This window comes from Gossypium hirsutum, chromosome D11 (assembly GCF_007990345.1).
Source record: "Gossypium hirsutum isolate 1008001.06 chromosome D11, Gossypium_hirsutum_v2.1, whole genome shotgun sequence".
Classification (NCBI taxonomy): Eukaryota; Viridiplantae; Streptophyta; class Magnoliopsida; order Malvales; family Malvaceae; genus Gossypium; species Gossypium hirsutum.
Genome location: NC_053447.1, coordinates 2,180,332 through 2,201,919, shown reverse-complemented (window position 1 = coordinate 2,201,919; position 21,588 = coordinate 2,180,332). Strand labels below are relative to the sequence as shown.

Genomic DNA, 21,588 nt, shown 5'->3' with positions numbered 1-21,588 from the left:
TATAGATTAGTATTTGTTTTTTATAAAAAAAAGAAGAAAAGATAAAGTGGTCGGAAATCGGTATCATCGTGGATTCCCAAATCCGAATATATTAGCGTTCAAACTTGTCGGGCTCCAAAATCCCCATTTTCCTATTTTTCTTTCTTTTTATTTTATTTCTCCGTAATTAAAACATTGACCAAAAATAAATCACGTGTTTTTTAATGGCCGGTTTAGATTGCTTCAGACAGTGAGGTTCGTGCCACAAGCCATAATCAGTGACGTATCCTCAAAATTGTCTTTTAATATCCAACTTTTTATCAAAAGAAATTATATATTCAACTGAAATCCGGCACACAGTATATTCAATCTAGGCTGATCCTATATTGTTAATCTTTTCTTTTTGTTTTTCCAAAATCAAAATACTTTTTTTTTTTTGAAAATTTGTTCTTTTACAAGCGCGAATTCGAATCGAGAAACCAAAGGAAGGAAAAAAAATGGAGGCGTTGGATTACCATGCGGAAGAGAGGAGAAAGGCGGAGTTTGATGTGGAAGAGATGAAAATCGTTTGGGCTGGTTCTCGTCAAGCTTATGAGATCTCCGATCGAGTTGCTCGTCTCGTTGCTAGCGATCCGGTGAGTTTTTTCTTCTTTAATTTGTTATTTTTGGCGGATAAAAGCATGTGAAAAGCAAAGTTAATGTTTTAAATTTTGTTATTTAGTTGTTGTTGACTGATCTGTTTGTTTTCCACTTTTCCTTTTGTTTTCTGTTGATCTCTTAGTTTCTTTCGAGGGGGCTGGAAGTACTAATTCAAAATTCAACTTAAAATCCAATATTAGAGAGCATCTTATCATTTTTCACTGTTGCCAGTGATTCATTTTACTTTCTGAGCTAACTTTCTTTCTGCAGTTTGATTCCCGAGAACATGTGGGAAAAAAGATTAAGCTGAAGTTTTTGACATTGGTGTACTGTTATTCATTGGTTTCACAAGAATTGGCATGATTGAAAAAGTTAAATGACGAAATATATGTGTTTTCTGGCTATTATTTTTCTGCCTGAGCTAGTGATCTTGTTGTTAATCAAGATTTTTTAGTTTTTTACATGTTCACCGACCTAATGGATTAAAGTCACTTTTAATATTGACATTTTTTTTATTTTAATTCCATTTTAAAATAATTTTGTTGCTGTTTTCTGAAGGTCTTTCGAAAGGATAATAGAACTATGCTATCTAGGAAGGACTTGTTTAAAGATACTTTGCGAAAAGCTGCTCATGCATGGAAGCGGATAATTGAGCTTCGTCTCTCTGGTTTGTTTTTCAGCTGTGTTTTTTTTTCTTCTTCTAAATTGATTTTTCCCATGGACATATCTGGTTTAATAGAAATCTTCCCTTTTAACAGAAGAAGAGGCCTCTAAATTAAGGTTTTTTGTCGATCAGCCTGTTTTCACAGACCTTCACTGGGTAAGTTCCTATTTTTCTTTTCCTGTTTCTAACCTTCACATGTAAATGTATGTTTGGAAAACGTAACATGCCTTGGTTGATTAATTTCCCGAATTTAATATAAAATGTTAGCAGGGGATTTAATATGACAATTCTTCAAAGAGTTTTCTTAACCTTCTTTGTATATTTTCTTGACAGGGAATGTTCATACCTGCAATTAAAGGACAAGGAAATGATGAGCAGCAACAGAAGTGGCTTCCAATGGCATATAAGATGCAAATTATCGGATGCTATGCACAAACTGAGCTTGGTCATGGCTCCAATGTCCAAGGGCTAGAGACTACTGCAACATTTGATCCTGAGACTGATGAATTTGTCATTCATAGTCCCACATTGACTTCAAGCAAAGTGCGTAAAATGGTTAACAAGCCTTTAACTGATTCTTTCTTTGACATTGATTAGTTACATCTTTCTATGAAATATATCACGAGAGGTGCTTCAGTTGTCGTTCTCAATTCTTTTTAACTGAGACACCCTCAACTGCTCTCTCCTCCTTTTCCTGTGTTCTGTTGTATTTTTCGTAAGGGCACTATACATTCTTATTGAAAGGCTTTAAACTTAAATCGATCTTAATGTATTTTCTTGACTTAACATTCGCTAATGGGGTTTGTCATTAATAGTGGTGGCCTGGTGGACTGGGTAAAGTATCCACACATGCTCTGGTTTATGCTCGTCTTATAACAGATGGACAAGACCATGGAGTGCATGGTAAGTATGAAATGCATAAACTTACTTATTTTGCTGGTATTTTGTATATTAATTCTGAATGTCCCTTTTTCAGGTTTTATTGTCCAGCTGCGTAGTTTGGACGATCACTTACCTCTTCCTGGCATAACAGTGGGTGATATTGGAATGAAATTTGGAAGTGGCGCATATAACAGCATGGATAATGGTGTTCTGAGATTTGATCATGTTCGCATTCCAAGGGACCAAATGCTAATGGGGTTTGTTCTCTAACCTTGCCTCTATGTCTTGTCTCTTTTGTCTGATACTTTTTTCTGAAGGTAAATATTTCATCTGTCATTTGATTAAGGGTTTAAGGTTACCGATAAGTTTAGATTTGCATGTTGGGAAGTATCTTCTAAATGAGTTTTTCTTGGATGATCCTATAATGAGCACTTTTCTTGAGTGATGTTATAAAGATGCAAAAGTTTCAGCTACTTCACTCAACGCCTACAGGAGTTTTGGACTGCTCAGAAATGTAAAATTTATAAATTTCCTTTCATTGATGGAAGAAAACCATCTGAAAGAAACCAAAAACTTATAAATTTTAATCTAAGTTGAAGTTTCACTCCTATAGCATGATATTCATGGATAAACAAGTTGACTGTTCTAAAGTGTGCTTTTTCTTATGCCTCTCCGAATGCCGCAGTGTTTCACAGGTTACAAGAGAAGGGAAATTTATGCAATCTGATGTTCCTCGCCAGCTGGTTTATGGTACGATGGTATATGTCCGACAAAAAATTGTAGCTGACGCTTCTTGTGCTTTATCAAGGGCAGTATGTATTGCAACAAGGTATAGTGTTGTTCGTAGACAATTTGGTTCGCATAATGGTGGCCCGGAGACCCAGGTATGATCGCCTTTTGGATCTTATATACATATTTCAAATATGGGTTGCTGTATACAATTTGGTTTGCAGACTCTTTCTTGTAGAAATGTTCCAATAATTGTGTTTCAAGAGTCTGCAAGCTGCTGAATTTCCAGAATTAATTTTGCTTGTGCTGAAGGCTGATGCGCATCGAATGCTTTAACACTAATTTTTTTTTTTATTTCAGGTGATTGACTATAAAACTCAGCAAAGTAGACTCTTCCCTTTGCTTGCTTCTGCCTATGCTTTCAGATTTGTTGGTGAGTGGCTGAAATGGCTATACACTGACGTGACCCAAAGATTGCAAGCCAGTGATTTCTCCACATTACCTGAGGTCCATGCATGTACTGCAGGGTTGAAATCTGTTACTACTTCTGCAACTGCAGTATGTCACATTACTAACCTCCGTCACTCTTCCTTCTTGTTAATATATTGAATATTTTCTGTTGCTTAATATATATTGATGGGGCAGTTATTTCGTATAATATCGCTTGGATCACCATTTTGATGGCATAAATGATCTCTTAAGTTAACATTCTTTTTGGCATTCATTACATAATAACTGTCAATAACATCTTTTAAATTTTTTTTTTTTGGGGGGGGGATGCTTTTAGCTTGACTGAAACAAATATGGTTGCAGGATGCAATCGAAGAATGCCGGAAATTATGTGGTGGTCATGGTTATCTTTCTAGCAGTGGGCTCCCTGAGTTATTTGCAGTTTATGTCCCTGCCTGTACTTATGAAGGTGACAATGTTGTGCTACTTTTACAGGTATGTCAGATGAGAAAATATTACCCCTTCTACTTTCAAGTTTCAACACCTTTTCATCATCTTTATTTTGTTCTTCAGTATGGTAGGGGATGAATTCTAATATTCTAATGGAGACTTAATCTGAGTATAGAGTAGTATGTCTTGCTATTTGTGTTTAGAATCTTTGACTTCAATGCAAGTGGAAACGTTTCTTTAGGTTGCAAGGTTTCTAATGAAGACCGTTTCCCAGCTGGGGTCTGGAAAGAAGCCTGTCGGGACAATAGCTTACATGGGACGATCAGAACACCTCTTGCAATGCCGTTGTGAAGTTGAAAGGGGTATCTGTTATACATTTTCTCTTGAGCTGTTTTTACTACTTATATTGGCTTTTCAAGTTTTCATGTCTTGAAAGATTGAAAATTGTCTTTCTTCCAAACAGTAATGTTTTCCCGAATTCAATGAGTGAGGTTATTTCAATTCTATCTACAAACTGTTGCCAACTTACAGACTGGTGTATATGGTGTTAACCTTACAGCAATTCCTAGTTATTGACAAATTATTATTGGTTAGGGGTGTTTCACAAACATGGTAATTTCATTTCTTTCGTTGGCTTGCAGCTGAGGATTGGCTAAAGCCTAATGTAATATTGGAGGCATTTGAAGCGAGGGCTGCTAGGATGTCAGTCACCTGTGCAAAAAACCTTAACAATTTTCCAAATCAAGAAGAGGGTATGTCCCATCTACCATGATCAAGGCATAACCACCCTTTTATATCAGTATAGTTTTCACTCGACACGTTAACCAAGTTAACTCTTGTATACTCTGAGTCGCGTAATTTAAAACTTTGGATGAGTTTTCAATGATCATCATTTTGTCAATGCTATAAGGCAAAAGATTGATGTCCGTAAGTTTGATGTGCTTCCATATATCCCTTTGTCTGTCTTCAGGTTTTGCTCAACTCGCAACTGATTTGGCCGAGGCTGCAGTCGCTCATGTTCAGTTAATTATTGTTTCCAAGTAAGCTTCTCCGGTCTTATTGATATGAGATGTTGCGTACAAAATTAATTTTTAACGAGTTCTCTTATTGTGGCCCTTTGCATAAAGTCATGCAAGTTATTGGTTTTTTGGATGGAAGGACCCGAACTCTAATTCCTGATGAAATTTTCATGGCAATGTTTTGGGAAACGGATAGAGTAACCAAATGGGATCTGATTATTCTCGACTGTTTATTTTGTGTTGCAAAATGTTTTCTAAGACCTTCTTTCTCAGGTTCATTGAGAAATTGCAACAAGACATACCCGGAAAGGGAGTAAAAAGACAGTTGGAGATCCTATTTAATGTATATGCTTTAAGTCTGTTACACAAACATCTCGGTGACTTTGTCGCCTCCGGCTGCATTACCCCAAAGCAAGGTGCACTAGCAAATGAACAGCTGAGATTATTGTACTCCCAGGTTCACTTCGATAATCCGATTTTGTTACTTTACATGGTGCTTTTGCTTGAAAGACTGCTGCAATCCACTAGTTTCTGATCTCATTTCTTTCGTCTCTCAGGTCCGTCCAAATGCTATTGCACTTGTCGATGCATTCAACTACACTGACCACTACCTTGGCTCTGTTCTTGGTCGCTATGATGGAAATGTGTATCCAAAACTCTACGAGGAAGCGTGGAAAGATCCTCTGAACGAGACTGTCATACCCGATGGTTACCACGAGTATATTCGGCCAATATTGAAGCAACATATTCGCGTTGCAAGACTCTAAAAAAACAATCAACCATCTTGCTGTTGAATTGTATAGTGTGTTATATGAATAAATAAAGTGCAGAGATACTGGTCATTCGAAAGAGCAAGTCAGGTTTACGGCTGTGCCCAACAGTGTACTTAGATTATGGCTTGATTATTTAAATGGGATACTATCAGTTTTGGTCCCTTCCAATTTATCAAGCATTTCATTTAAGCTTTTCTTAAACATAATTTTACCTCCCGCAAAAATTTTAAAATTTCATTTTAGCCTCCGTACCGAATTCCTTCCTTGTCCCTGTTTCCAGGTAATACAAAAACTTCCCACAGCTAAAAACCTGTCGACATCTGGATATTCACTGCTATGCCTATTGCATGTATTCATTAATACCCAAAGTTTTAGAATTAAGATTCTTCAAAACGTCTTAAAATTGATTTATGCATTAAAAATATCAATAATAAAAGATTCCGTTTTTATACGATTATGATTTAAACTCAAATTATTCTTAAAAAAAATATCGCTCATTCAATAATTCAAAACAAATTAATATAAACTCTACTGATTAAACCAAATTTAAGCTATTTTTAATTCAAATCTAATTTACTAACATGGGCATATCATTTACACTTTTAAACAAATCCGATGATTTTTATATTCTCTTCGTATTTGTATGCCTTTTTCGTATCATAACTGTGTAAATGTATTTTAAATTTTTAGACAACTCAATAATTGTGTCAAAACAGACATGAAAGACAAGCATGATGTTGACAAGTTGAGGAAAGACGAGCACTGAGAAAATATGTTGGACGAAAGCTTAAAACAGCTTAATGAATTAATGTGTTAGTTATATTTCCCATCAACTATTAATTTCATCATAGGTCAGTCAAAATTATTATTTCGGATCCTTTGCATTGTTTACTTTTATTATGCGTTTCGACAATTGGATCCTTGCACCTAAATCTTAGTCTAGCTTAGATTGTATTGTATATTCAAGATGATACCAACTCTTGATCACTATCTTGGGGTTTGTGCAGTGGCGAAGCTAAGAGAGTTGGCAAAATCTGTTCACTTTAAAATAGAAAATTTTTTATTAAATTTTTTTATAATTTATAAAAATTTAAATTAGTAATAATAAAATTATACTTTAGTCCCTAAAATTAATATACAATTTAATTCCATTTTACCAAATAAATTTTCTGGCTCTGCATGGTTTGTGTAGACTAGGCAAAACTTTTATAATTTTGGAGTGATTTAATTCTATTTGAATAATTATATAATAGTATTTTTATTTATTTATTATTGTAAGTATTAGTAAAAAATAGTTTTTGATATTTTAAATAATGTTAAGTGTTTTCGACGGTAAATGGATTTGAATAAAGGATGTAAAAGACTTTTGGCACATGAACTGGTTTTCTTCAAGGTAATGTTGTTTGAATTGGATCAATTGGATCGAAATTTGATCAGGGCATCGGTTTAGAAAAAGTCATTAGATCAGTTAATTTGGGAATTGGTAAGAATCGGTCGAACCTGGTAGTTAAACCAATTTTTTATTGTATTTGATATTTTATGAAATTTTAATTATTTATTCAATCGATTTGGTTGGGCCAGTGAACCAATAGTCGAAATGGTTATCACAGAGTTGTCAATCCGACTGGTTCAATTAAATAAATTATTAAAAATTCATAAAAAAATTAAATTGATTCACTATGCCTGTACCGATTCACAGTTCAATCGGTCTAAGACTTTTCTCCAAATCGATTCTTGGTCCAATCAACTAATCTGATCCAGTTCAGATAATCATGGTTTACTTCTCTCGCACGAATAGGATAATTCAATTAATAAATTTTTCATAAATGTTGATTTGTTTTTTAATGTGATATATACAATTTTATTTTTATTTTATTTTTACAAATCATTAATATTATTATTGTTATGATACCATTTCAAGTCTACTAATTGTATAGAGTAAGTGGCATCTATATTAAGTTCACTAATTATATACACAAACAATTTTATTCATGTAACAAAGAAATAATTGATTTTACAAAAGCACAACAAAATCAAAATCAGATGTTTATAAATAAAAGTGAATGAAAATTAGATTTTTATGAGTATTATTATATAAATTAAAATTTACATATTGCATCACGCATTGAATCAAAATTTATGTATTATTTTGAGATTTATTTTATTTTAAAAATAAAATTAATTCATTCTATAGGAAATGAAATACTAATATTCCAATTGTTTGTAGTCTATCACTTAAAAAAAAGTTAAAAGTAAATATAAAATATATACTATAAATATTAGATTGAGAACCCTATGTATTGAATTAGATTGAGAATCCCATGTATTGACTTAATGGTCAGAATACTCACCAATTCAGGTATGTTCTAGATTTGAGTCATGCGAATCGTCTTGCTGTTAAAATTTTACCTTCATTTTATAATTCACTCAACAAAATATTAGACATTGAGTTAACCGCAGTGCCCAAAAATTTTTATTGGCCCCTTTTTCTAGTGGTCATTAGTTTTGATATTTAATTTTTCTAATGCAATTATTTTAATATTAATATAAATTTATATATATTTGGAATATTGTACCTAATGAGGGATGATTTTTTTTTGCCACTAACCAGTTTTTAAAACAATTAAGGAAAATTGTATAAGAGTGATTATGTTTTGATTTTTTTTTTACATGACAAAAACTATACTATATATTAAAATCTATATAAAATGAATGATTTTGTTAATATTATTCATATTTATTTTACAGTACATATTTAGGGTTTATAATTATTTCTCTCAATAATGTTATTTTTTAAGGTTTAAATCTACATTCTCTCATGTGATAAGTACACGTATGTTTACAAATTAATTGGTGTCTTAAATATGCTTCACGCCAGATTCAAACTAACATTTAATATCTAATTTATCTAATTTGATGACTAAGCTAACGAAAGGACTCAATGATCTAATTAGAATATCTTAAAGCTTAAGGACTAATTTAAATTATAATCGATAAGCATATTTAAATTGCACCTCACCATATGCATACCAACATTTAATGTTTAAATTGACCACTAAGTTGACAAAAGGACCTAATAACTCAATTAGAATATATTGAAGTTTAAAGGCTAATTTAAAATCTGTCTGATAAATTGAAGATATTTAATACAATTAGACATGTTCAATGATCGAGTTACCCTCCCAAGCTGGACAGCTTTCCCAAAAAATGAAAAAATTTTGACAAAAATATTAGGTCCAAAAAAATACACTTCAAAAAAAAATCAAGCTCATTTAAAATATGAATAGGCCGTTTAAGCTCAAGCATTCAATGCCTGAAGTTGGCCTTACACAAATTGTTTTTTAAATTTGTAATGTTGTTTTTTACATATTATGTAACTTATATTATATAAAATTTAAATCTATAGTAATACAAAGATATTAAAAAAGGTTGAGGTGCCTATATGTAATCTTTTTTATATTAAAAAAATGAAAGGGACCATAACGGTGTTTTCACCTAAAATAAAACGTATACGAGCGATATTTACAAATATCCAAGAGAAGAAAATCCCAAAAAGAAAAACAGTTCATTCATGCAATTATTTGGATAAATGACAATAAATTTACTCAATTCTCACTAAACACAGATTCCATTGATGGATAGCCCTTTTTTTAACTCTATTATACCATCATGTCAAGAGGCTTTCAGGGGAAAAATATTTCCTTAACAAAATCGAAACTTATATATAAAAAACATACTCAATATATATTAGGGTTAATATCTGATTTGATATTTATGTTTATTTTCGATGTTTAATTTAGTATTTGACTTTTTTTTTTGTTTTAGATTGGTACTTGGGTTTGGCTTCAATATTAAATTTGGTATTTTGTCCAAATAATATTATGTGATCCAATGAATATTTTGACGCGCAAAAATAATATAAGTATTTAATTGAGACAAAAAACACTTAAGTATCAAGTTAAAAAAAATTAAATACTAATTTAAATATTAAAGGTAAACTCAAGTAGGACAAAAAATCCGTAAATACCAAATTAAATATTAGAGTCAAACTCCGATTCTAAATAGTATATTAACCCTACGATCTTCTAAACATTTGATTTTCTTCATATTAGTACAATCAAAAAAGTGTGAACGGGAAAAAAATAGCGTAATTGTGGTTAAAAAGGGACAAATAATTTTCTTTCATTAAAATAATTCATGAAAATAAATTGAAACAGACATGTAAACTGATTGAGGAAATAGATCGACGATGTCAGCTTTCATATGAAAATGCATGGTTTGAATTTGTAATAGATATGTAAAAAAATAATATGCATACTGTTGGTCCACAAATAACTCATCAACCAAACTTCTAAAATAACTCAACGTCATACCCAAAAATACTTTTTTTTAGTAGTTTATAAGGGCAATTAATTACAAATATAAAGTATGGGTGAAAGGAAGAAAAATAAATAAAGATGAGGGGTCAAAAGATTAATCAAGGGCTAAGTTAGAAAATTCTTTTAGCATGGCCGAAATTAAATTGTAATTTTTATGATAGTAAAAATGTAATTTCATCATTTTAATTTTTAAAGGACTAAATACAATTTTACCTTTATTAATTTAAAATTTTAAAGGGTCTAACTGAAAACTTTTCTGATTTAGGGGCTGACCCCCCTACTAGCTTCCCTAGCTACGCCCCAGAGATAAATTATAGATATATCAATTTATATTTTTTAAGGGTTTAAATATGAGGGGTAAAAGCTAGTGTCGATTCCTTTAAATTAATTTATGAACATAAATTACAAATAATATAAATCGATGAATTATAGTTATAACCTCAAATAATTTAAGAAAGTTCATCACATTTATTTACGGTGAAATATGAACTTTCAAATTTTAATAGGGTTAAATTACAAAACAGTCGTTTTTATTTGTCTTAAATTACATTTTAGTCACTTATGTTTGAAATGTTATGTTTTAGTTACTTATGTTATCGTTCTGTTACAAAGTGATCACTCTACCGTTAAACTTCGTTACCTCCCTAGCAGCATTCTTAGGTGCCAGTTTAAATGGGTTTTAAATGCCAACTTGAATGTCCAGTTGCTGAGATGAAAATAAGTTTCTAATTAAATAAATTTAATTTGAATTGTCACGTATGACATCCAAGTTGGCATTTAAAACCTATTTGACCTGCCACGTAAGACCGCCATTAAGGAGGTAATGGAGCTTAATACTAGAGTGACCACTTCGTAATAAAACGATATAAGTGACTAAAAATATAATCTGAAGTAAACAAAAGTGACTATTTTTAGAATTTACCCTTTTAATAATTTAATTTAAGATGTAAAACAAAATTTCGAAAAATATTTCACAAAAAATATTATAATAACTAATATAAATTTCCTAGTTTCTTTCTTAAATTATAAGAAGCTAAGTGAGCTTCTTCTCCATCAAGCAATGCCCAATATACTGCTCCAAAACAATGTCCACTACGGAAGTGCCACTGATTGCAGCGTCGGAGACTCAATCCTCTTCATCTCCTCCAGAAAACGAGTCGGCGGCGGAAATATTTAAGTCCGAGAGAACCCGGAAACCGGAAACTGGAAACGAAAGGAAGGGAAAGGTTAAAAACGATGAAATATTTGAAGGGAAACATCAAACATACAGGGGAGTAAGGATGCGTCAATGGGGCAAATGGGTATCTGAAATAAGGGAACCTAAGAAGAAATCAAGAATTTGGCTCGGCACATTCGAAACAGCTGAGATGGCAGCTCGAGCACACGATGTAGCAGCGCTGACGATTAAAGGTGAATCGGCTTATCTCAATTTCCCCGACTCAGCTCACGAGCTTCCCCGTCCACGTAGTTCGTCGCCGAAGGATATCCAAGCTGCCGCCGCTAAAGCAGCCGCCATGAGCTTCACGAAAAGCAGCCATAAACATGATGACGATGGTGCTGATCAATTGATTCCTCATCGAGACTCATCGTCATCAAGCTCACCTTTAATTAATGATGATGCATTTATAGACCTTCCGGATCTGTTGATGCACATGAACCATCGGATTGATGAGTTCTGGGTCTCATTTCCATGGCCGGTCACTGCAACCGATGATGATATTGTTGAAAATGGCTTTGGATATTCAGAGTCGCGCCTTAGGGAGTATTTCTAGGCCAAAGAGATCGTCTCCCAGCTTATAGCTACAACAAAAAGAGTTTAAGCGACGGTTTAAAAATATTTTGTTGCCTAATTAATAATGGACAATTAATATTAAAAAAACAATTTGTATTAATATATTTTATCCTATTATAATCGTGTTTAAAATGCATTATTAATGTGTAAATTTTAGGGAATTTGTGTAAATTATACTACATTAATAATTTATACTTGATAGACTTTAATATATTTTTAATGTGTCAATATTTTTTCCTTAATTTTGTAACTCTCTCATCGTGTGAAATCTAATCATATTTCTTTTAAGTAAATGGTTAGTTCTTATTTTTGCTAATAAAATTATAATATTAAGCAATGTTAATATAGGATAATAAAAATGTGATGTTTATGCCACGCCTTTTCTTTTAATAAATAAATAATCATTTAATAAAAAGGATTACAATGGAGGATTAAATCTTGGACAATTGTATAAACAATATAAGATAAATTGTAAAAATTATTACATTAAATTCGATACAAATTGTAGAGATAGAACAAGACAAAATCTAAAGACCTAAAAAATAATTAAAAAAAAGAGTATAGTTCACTTAAATCAAGTCATCGTTGTTTAATAAGAGGAAGCAAATGCGAAAATTTTCACTTATACGTTAATATTTAGACATCAGGGTGTAAAAATTATCGTGACGTGAAAAGAGAGAGAGAGAGAGAGAGAAAAAGGCAAGGAAACGAGAAAGGATAGAGAGGGGGAGAAAAAAAAGGAAAAAAAAGGTGGATGAAGAGAGGGGAGGAGGGCCTCCTTGACGTTACAAAATGAAAGAGAGTATTAGAGAGCCCTACTGCACTTTTTCCCTAAAGAGTTGATAAAATTTTATTCGCTTAAAACAACATATATAACATTATTGTTGACTTGGTTCTATACATTTGGGTTATATTTTAAACTTTGAGTCGATCCGGCCAAGCCGATTTTACTGTTTTAATGATTAATTTAAATTATTTTTTTAAATAGTAAACAAATTATTTGTGGGTTTAGATAGATTGGCTTTTGGCTAGAATTTTTTTTTTGGAATTAATTCACAATTAGACCTGACTCATAAATAATTCTAATTAGTTAGTATTGTTTTTATTGTAACAATCTAAATGATGTAGATTTGAGTACGTTTAAGTGCATAGAATATTTTTTAACTCATACATACTGTATTGATGTCCTTAATATATTTTTTTGAATAAAGTTAATTTTTATGTCTTCTGTGATTATCTTTTCTGATAATGTTATCCCTGATATTTAAATTCAAATTCACCTCGTGAACCCAACTATTGTTAGTAGGATTAACTGTTAATATATGTTGACTGAATTTTAACTTGGTTGGCATTGATGTTGTTGCTAATACAGGAAGACGTGAGTTTGAGTTTGTCGAAGTGCCTTTATTCACTTATTTAAAAGTTGGGAGAGGTTATGTCTAATTTCAGACATTTTGAAAGTAGATGTACCATATTAAAAATTAAGTTTAGTTGACTTTTTCTGCAAGATAATGCCACATGACAGTATATGATTGGTCCACGTGGCAATTTTTGTCAATAGGTACTAGATTAGTAAATAGAAATTCAGGGTCTGTTTGATTGCCAGTAAAATATTTTCCGTAAAATGATTTCTGGAAAATGTTTTACTTTTCTGTAAAATGATTTACTAGAAAATATTTTCTGGTGTTTGTTTGAATCTGTGTAAAATATTTTCTGCTGCTTGACAGATTTTTTGAAAATATTTTTCGGAAAAGTTGTTTTTACATATATTAATATATATTAATAAATTTTTATATTTTAAATTATTTTTACTTATATTGCAATGATTTATTTATAATAATACTCAATTATTAAGCTACAATATTAATCGTTATAAATTGAAAAAAACTAATATCAAATAAATTATTTGTAATTGTGTTAAAAAAACGAGTATTGAATAATTAAAAAAACAAGTTACTGGAAAATCGATAAACAGAAGTAGTTTTTTACCGGAAATGAAGGAAGGAATGAAGGAGGCGATAGAGAGGAGAGCACGGAAAATGTCTTACGGAAATTGAAAGGGTAAGACATTTTTCCTAAAATGTAACCCATTTTCCCTTACTTTGGAGTTCATTTTCCAAATGGAAAATGTTTTCCGCCAATCAAACACTGAAAAAGTTGAAAATAATTTTCCAAAAAATCAATTCCATCAATCAAACAGACCCTAACTTCAGTTACCATATGGACATTTTCAAAGTAGAGGTAACACAGTAAAATTTTCGTTAAAGTACTTTTGCCATTATCCCTAGAAAAGACGGTTGATATTCTCAAACGACGTCGCCTTCTCCGTGACAAAACTCGAACACGACGAGACTTTCGATTGCAACCAATAAGATATCGCCTTGTCAGCAAAAGATTCAACTTTGACCATTAAAAGGACTAGAAAGCCACCGAGTAACAGCATCAGAGTCCCCGCCAAATCACCCGACAAAATCTTAAATTAATAAGGGTAACTCAGTAATTTGAAACTCCACCTATTTAATGTCAGCTCGTCCATCGCCCGCTTCGATAAAGAACAGAAGTGGAACGGTGAATTTTCAAATAATCTAATTTTGTTTTTTAATTTCATTTTCCGCTTCTGAATTACATTTCAGATTAAAACCTCGAAAACTTCAAGGATTTCCTCGAAAATTTCAAGGATTTGATTTCATATTCGAGATCATTCAATGACTGCCCCTTTTCTTTCTACTCCTTTTCAACCCTACGTTTATCAGGTAATATTTCCTTTTTTTCGCAAAACTCTTTTTACTCTTGTATTGGTTTTCTGTTTGTTTCATGATAAATTTGAGGTAAAATTGAAGAGACTCAACCTTGTTTTTTTGCAACTGGCTTGCATTTCAATGGAATTTAGGTTATGTTATGCCATTTGATCTGTTATGTTTAACTCGCATCGTTGAGAAATAATGATTGGGGTTCCCTTAAATAGACTTGACATTGATTTCAGTGTTGAAGTTGACCCGTTTGTAAAATTTTTTTATATCACGTTGTTTATTCCTAAGACTTAAGTGCTGAATTCGGTGAACAACAAATATTTTGTTAGCTTTAGTGGAAATTAGAATGTTAATCTTGTGTAGCCTAAATGCCTCAGCATGTGTGTGTAAATGTATCTTATATATATCCATAATAGTCTCTTTTTGGTGTAAAGTTGTGTAGAGTCAGCAAGATGCTGTTATCCCATTTCAAATATTGGGTGGTGAGGCTCAAATACTTCAGGTACTTCCATGTTCCAAGCTTTTATCTAGAATATTTCATTGAATTTATGCCTATGAGACCCCATGTCTAGGTTTTGAAACCTTTACTTATTTCAATCTTGGTATTGGTTCTTTCTTTTACAAGATAATGTTGAAGCCTCAAGAAGAGGTTATTGCGAAACCTGGTAGGTGGTTGCTTTGCTCTCTGTTGTATTCCTTGGTTTTGTTACTGCTACTCTAGTTTTATGCTTTATAGGAAGCAGGGTCTTAAAATTACCGTGATAGGCGTTCATTGAAGTTTAAATGGGGTGAGTCTTTCAAGATGGTTTATAACTGTGCTATTGGTTGCTTGGAGTTCAGATCTGTGTTCTACAATGTTATGACAATTTTATATTGCCAAGAATGTATTGTAGTACAAGTATAGTGGGCAGAGGTGTCAGAAGTTCAATAAAACCAAGAAGATATTTTACTAACAATTTAAACCATTTATCTCTATCATACTATTCTTCTTTATAGACACAATCATGATACTTCTATGAATTGGATTGTCTGCTAAAGGCGGAGAGCTTAGTCAATAAGATGATACTCTTGCTACATTCTGTTAGTTGTTGTTTGTTACATGTAGACGTCAGTTCATGCAAAATTGATATGGAAGGTAACAAAATGCAGGGTCCATGTGCTTCATGTCTGGGTCTATTGAAATGGAAAACACTTATGTTCCTGAACATGAAGTAGGCATGTGGCAATGGCTTTTTGGCAAGAGCATAACTAGTATTGCTCTTCGAAACCCTGGTCCAAATGATGGATTTGTTGGAATTTCTGCACCTTCTCTTGCAAGAATTCTTCCGGTTTGTGTTTCAAACTTACCAAATTTTACATATACTTATTATTATATGTTGGAATTGTTGGAATTGTTATTTTACGATGGGCTTAAGCTTTTTTTTTTTTTTGGTCCCTGCTTCATGTTATTTTAACAGATTGATTTAGCAATGTTTGGTTGACAGCTTTTACGTCAGGTACCTAACTTATTCGTCAGTCATTCTCTTTTCCTTTCCCCTAAGCATTAGTCTCCTTTCTTTCTACTCATCTTTTGAAGGAGAGAATTCCGATAACTGCATGGAAATTCAATTTTGATGCATAATTAGCTTGCTTTTCATTCCATTAGCTTGAATCTTGATGCCGTTTTGTAAACTTATTTTTTAGCTAGATGCATTTATTTGCTCCATCAATGATGTGAAGGTCAACAATACAGTTGATCAGCGACCACGGAATGTTGTAAATGGTGTAGAGGTGACATACCAATAAATTTTAACATCTCGGTTATTCTCTTGGATGCATACTGAAGCTGCATTCAAATATATTTTTCTGATATATATTTCTGTTGCATAACAGGAGTTTCTGAGGCAGAAGTTATCTGGCCAGGGGCTTGCATTTATCATTGCTGGCGGATCTGGTATATTTTCTAGTACATCCTTTAATCTTTTGTTAGAATTACTTGAGTTCAAGGGATACCACAAAAAAAGAAAATTGTTTTCTTGCCTTTTGGTTTTATAACATGTGTCAAGCAGGGTAACATGCTATAATTTATTCTACGCAAATTAAAATGCCTGTTTTATGATCTCTTTGTTCTCCCCTTCCCTCCTAGGAAAGTTAAAAAGGAAAACAAAAATACTTCTCACTGCTTAACCAATCATTTAAAACATATCCCTTTGCTAGTTTCAAAAAAATATTGCAATTGATTTGATTTTGCTAGGTAAATTGATCTCTGGAATTCTGTGGGGGTTAGGGTTTCTTTCTTTTGCTAGTTGTGCAGAAAAATCTTGAGGTGGGTGAGGTATTAGCAGTTGATATGTCGTGCATTGTGGCCCTTACTGCTTCAATCAATGTCCAAATCAAGTACAATAGTCCTATTCGACGAGCAGTCTTTGGAGTAAGTTGCTTGCAGTTGGTTTTTTATACACTCAGAGATGTAACGATGGTTGAGCACTCTGAATAACTTGGTTGACAACCTTATTTGCACTGTCTCGGTTACACTGCTTCTTATTCTTCACTTGAGGCCGATGACTTCTTATTGCCTATACATGGCCTTGTAATTCTTTTATGTTCTTTGGTTGTGAAATTGCAGAGTGAGAACTTGGTGACAGCCGTTCTAACAGGACCTGGCATTGTATTCATCCAGAGTTTGCCTTTTCATCGACTTTCACAGCGATTTGCTAGGTAATATCTGATCACAGCATAAATTCCACCGTAAAAAAAAGAAAAGAAAAAAAAAACATTTGCTGAATCATAAGGATTCTGGTCTGCAGGGCGGTTACATCTCCAAACATGAGGAGAAATCCTAAGTTTTTTCTTCAGATAGCCATTATCTTTTTTCTGGCATATGTAGTAATCGTATCCTCATTAATATTGACCGATGTATGATATTTTTTCATTCTTTTTTCGTTTTTAGAAAAAGAGTTCTCCTAAAATTTAGATTAAATAGATCACAGTGTTTGATGTAAAACTTCAGGATAAGATATTGAAAGAAAATAAATTTTGGGTAACTAAACTGTTTTGGTTTGAGTGGGAATTTCATGTACTGCCAATTCTTCCGTTGCTTATATACCTATATTTGTGTTTGCCACATCCCTCGTCTCCCACAGGTCAAGGGCCATTGCTATTGGGTACCATGTGTATGTCCAAAATCTTGCACTAAATTTTTTTGAAAAAGACTGAATTTTTATACACTTTTCAATCTATTTCTATCCTCAATTTCTTAATTAGTTATACTCTACAACTATGGAAATTTAACAATTTATTTTTTGGCAGACTTGGTCCTTAACATTCCATTAATAGATGGACTTTTTTTCATTTTCAGATTATCATAGGTTTTAATTGTTTTGAGTTTTGATACTTTAAATCGGTTTAATTTAGCTTATTATTAAAATAATATAAGATTATGTCATTCATATTTATACATATATTAAGTTTTTGATTGAGTTAATATCTTGACTCAAATAGTCAATCAAACATTAACCCAATTGAGAAATTATTAAAATATTCTTAAATATATAAAGTAATAAATATGATGATATTTTTGAATAAAATAATACTATGATGGGATTTGAACTCGACATCAAATTTTTAACAAAACAATTTCAATCAAAGCCTTGCTTGAATTTAATTTAAATTTTTCATAAATATATTTTTACATATATTATGTCGTATTTATTATGTAGGTGAAAAGGTAAAATTTTTATGTTAAAAACATGATTATAAAAAAAGTTATACATTTAGATGAATTAATGGTGAAGTGATAAAGGTTTTGTGCACAAATTTTCATCAATTTTAAGTTAAATTTTTGGACATTGTGTATAAAATGCAATTTTTATAGTTGCTTTATTTAAAGGTTTTATATAAAAAAAAAGATAAAAAAGATAAAAGTATCTTTCTTAATTAAGTTGTGTTTAGTTAACTTGCGGTATTAATTTAATAAAAAATATTATGGTATTATAAATTGATTATAATAATATTTATTACTTTTTAAAAAATGTTTTTAGGGTAGTTTCTAATTGTATATAAATAAATTATATTATTGGGCCTGGGCTGAAGGATGCTGCTGCTCAATGGAGATTAAAGATACTTGGATTGCCTGTTTGGGCTAGCATCCGTTGCCGCCCATGGGTGTAATAGCGGGCCGCAACACAATCAGGCTTGTCATTTATAAAATGTCATTTACCCCGCTAGCGCTCGCCATCCATCTTCTGTTATTTGAGAAAACCCTAGCCAACCTTTCCGCAGCTCGCTAATGGGTACTCTTCCAAGCTCAATTTATTTCTCTGTTCACTGTTTATAGTTACATATTGTTTCTTTCCTTTTCTATGAATCATTTTCTTCTATGTTTCTCTTAATTTTTTTGTCACATTTCTACTAAGGGGTTGATCCCCGTTTTATTCTTAACGTGTTTCAAATAAGTTAAAGATCATGTGAGATTTTTCATTTTTTCTTTGGTTATTATCTTTGTTTGAGCTCGTTTTAATAGGTTTTCTTTTCTCAGATTTTTAAAGAAAGTATTTTGCAGATTCATAAAATATATGGGCTTTTATGGCTTAAAATCAGGACCATTGAAGTGTATAGTGATTTCTCTACGTAAAAAAAAAAAGCCTTAATTATTTTAATTGTTCTGGTGATTTATGTGGGATGATTGAATGTAGGGGCTTACAAGTACGTGTCGGAGCTATGGAGGAAGAAGCAATCGGATGTGATGAGGTTTTTACAGAGGGTGAGGTGCTGGGAATACCGTCAGCATCCAGCCATTGTTAGGGTCAACCACCCTACTCGTCCTGATAAGGCTCGGCGCTTGGGTTACAAGGCTAAGCAGGTACTGTCAATTCCGTTTCATTCTAAACAACATAGCTCTGGATCTTGATTTGCTTAGGGCTTTCTCTCAAAATTTAATCAATGTATGTTCTTTAAATTAAACAATTAACTGTTTGCAAATGCCATATGCTATATCTTAATACTTAATTTTGGGTGTAAGGTTTGGGTATTTTAGTTTGTCTAAGCTTATTCATGTATTTGGAAGATGTTTAGAGTATGGTATCCCTAAGCGCATGTCTAGTGTCGGACATGGGTTAGATATGAATGCTTTGAGCTAAATGGTATAAGGGAATAGTAAGGCTCTCTGTACATAATTTGACTTAAATTTTCCCAAATAAAGTAGATGTGTATTTTTACAGGGTTATGTAGTTTATCGTGTTCGAGTTAGAAGGGGTGGTCGAAAGAGGCCTGTTCCCAAAGGTATTGTCTATGGTAAGCCCACAAACCAGGGTGTTACCCAATTGAAGTTCCAGCGCAGCAAGCGGTCTGTTGCAGAGGAGCGAGCTGGTCGAAAATTAGGAGGTCTCAGAGTTGTTAACTCATACTGGATCAACGAGGTTTGTAATAGTTGCTAAATGTTCTGGTTTCTCCATTTACTGGATGATTCCATTGCCCTCATTGCTTTGTGCATGATCTGATCTTTGTAGGATTCTACTTACAAGTACTTTGAGGTTATCCTTGTTGATGTTGCACACAATGCGATCCGCAACGACCCGAGAATTAACTGGATCTGCAATCCCGTTCACAAGCACAGGGAACTTCGAGGACTCACATCTGCAGGTAAGAAAAACAGGGGTCTGCATGGAAAGGGTCACTTGCACCACAAGAATCGGCCGTCTCGAAGGGCTACCTGGAAGAGAAACAACACCCTTTCCCTTCGTCGTTACCGTTGAGTTTAGTAGGATACTTTCAGACGTATTAATTGCTTCTATCTTTGTGGGATTTTGGAATTCCTTTTACTGAGTCTGAAATTTTTGCAAGTTTATTTGTGTTTGAGTTTTATTCAATTTCGATGAAAAGAAATGTCGAGTCTATTTCAGTCTGAAATATGGTTCCAGATTCTCTAATATCTTTGGGGAAAAATGGTTTTCATTTTTCAAGTGAAGCTAACTTGGAGGGCCTTTTACAACCAAAATTAATACGTAGTAGGCTAAGTATTTGAATTGAGTTTTTTTTATCTAATTAATTATTTTTTATATTTTTAAGATTAATATTTGATAATATATGTTTATTCTGTATCAGTAAACTGTAAATAAAATAATTTCGCCTCACGGTATCATTGCATCATCCTCATTCAAAATTTATATTGGATTATCATCTAATTTTGGGTTGGTCTGATAGAACAACAAACTATATTTTCGGACCGTATTTTTCACAAAATTATGTTTTACATTAACTGAAATTAGACGAGTCTGTTAACATTATCTGAATGGTTCTTCACTTTAGGTTGGTTTAATTATGTGAACATATTTAAAGATAAGAGTTTTAGTTTAATTTGTAAAATAAAAATTATTACAATATGCACTAATCTTTGAATAAAATTTGTATCAAAATGTCAAAAATTAAAATATATAAAATGAATCTCAATTTTAAAGTAATATAAGGATCAGAACCATAATTATCAATAAAGACTAAATTCTGCAACTAGTCACTCAAGTTTTTATTCTGCTTATTTAACTAAAAAAAATTCTAATTTGGTGATTAAAATTGTCAAAATTATTTTTTAGGTCACTTGATGGTTAAGTGGTATTTTTTTTAGTTGGTATAATAATAAATTTAGTTTTCGATTTTTATAGTTTTGTCAATTTAACTCCGATCATGTATAAAATGATAAAAATTGAAATTATTTTTAAAAAAATTTAAAATTTAAAATAAAAAAAGTAATAAAAATTTCAAAAATAGATAAGTGAGGAGAAAAAATTGTTTTTAAACCCTTCAAATTTTCTCTCTTTATTATTTGTATAGAAGTATTTGATACCCATTCTTTAATAAACATAGAAAAAAATATGGTATATTTTTGCTTTTTTTGCTAAAAATATGGTATGAGAGTCGGTTTCACAAGCCTCTATAATATTAGTAATGGATTTTTTTAGGTGCATGAAACTTGACTTAAATATATTATTAATTTGGTATAAAAAATGTTGAGGGAACATATAATGATTGAACTTTTTTTTTGTTATATTTTTAACTTGTTATTAGATTCTATTAAATGATAAATTTGTTTCCTATAAATACTAGTTTTC

At 32.0% G+C, this 21,588-nt stretch overlaps 3 protein-coding genes and 1 pseudogene across 3 annotated transcripts; all 4 read left to right on the top strand.

The window, feature by feature from the left end:
• Positions 1-201: 201 nt before the first annotated feature.
• LOC107912210 (peroxisomal acyl-coenzyme A oxidase 1) lies at positions 202-5,746 on the top strand. Its single transcript, XM_016840289.2, has 14 exons — positions 202-614; positions 1,177-1,285; positions 1,377-1,438; positions 1,616-1,825; positions 2,098-2,185; positions 2,259-2,421; positions 2,850-3,048; positions 3,254-3,451; positions 3,707-3,838; positions 4,035-4,155; positions 4,435-4,545; positions 4,764-4,833; positions 5,086-5,269; positions 5,370-5,746. The coding sequence occupies exons 1-14, from the start codon at positions 477-479 to the stop codon at positions 5,577-5,579; spliced, it is 1,995 nt and encodes a 664-aa protein (XP_016695778.1). The 5' UTR covers positions 202-476; the 3' UTR covers positions 5,580-5,746.
• Positions 5,747-11,006: 5,260 nt separating this feature from the next.
• Positions 11,007-11,969, top strand: LOC107911269 (ethylene-responsive transcription factor ERF038). The gene has a single exon (XM_016839143.2). The coding sequence runs from the start codon at positions 11,050-11,052 to the stop codon at positions 11,734-11,736; it is 687 nt and encodes a 228-aa protein (XP_016694632.1). The 5' UTR covers positions 11,007-11,049; the 3' UTR covers positions 11,737-11,969.
• Positions 11,970-14,286: 2,317 nt separating this feature from the next.
• Positions 14,287-17,529, top strand: LOC107912211 (uncharacterized; annotated as a pseudogene).
• A 1,111-nt stretch (positions 17,530-18,640) lies between these two features.
• Positions 18,641-20,392, top strand: LOC107912212 (60S ribosomal protein L15-1). Its single transcript, XM_016840290.2, has 4 exons — positions 18,641-18,777; positions 19,180-19,346; positions 19,705-19,902; positions 19,993-20,392. The coding sequence occupies exons 1-4, from the start codon at positions 18,774-18,776 to the stop codon at positions 20,236-20,238; spliced, it is 615 nt and encodes a 204-aa protein (XP_016695779.2). The 5' UTR covers positions 18,641-18,773; the 3' UTR covers positions 20,239-20,392.
• The last annotated feature ends 1,196 nt before the right edge of the window (positions 20,393-21,588 follow it).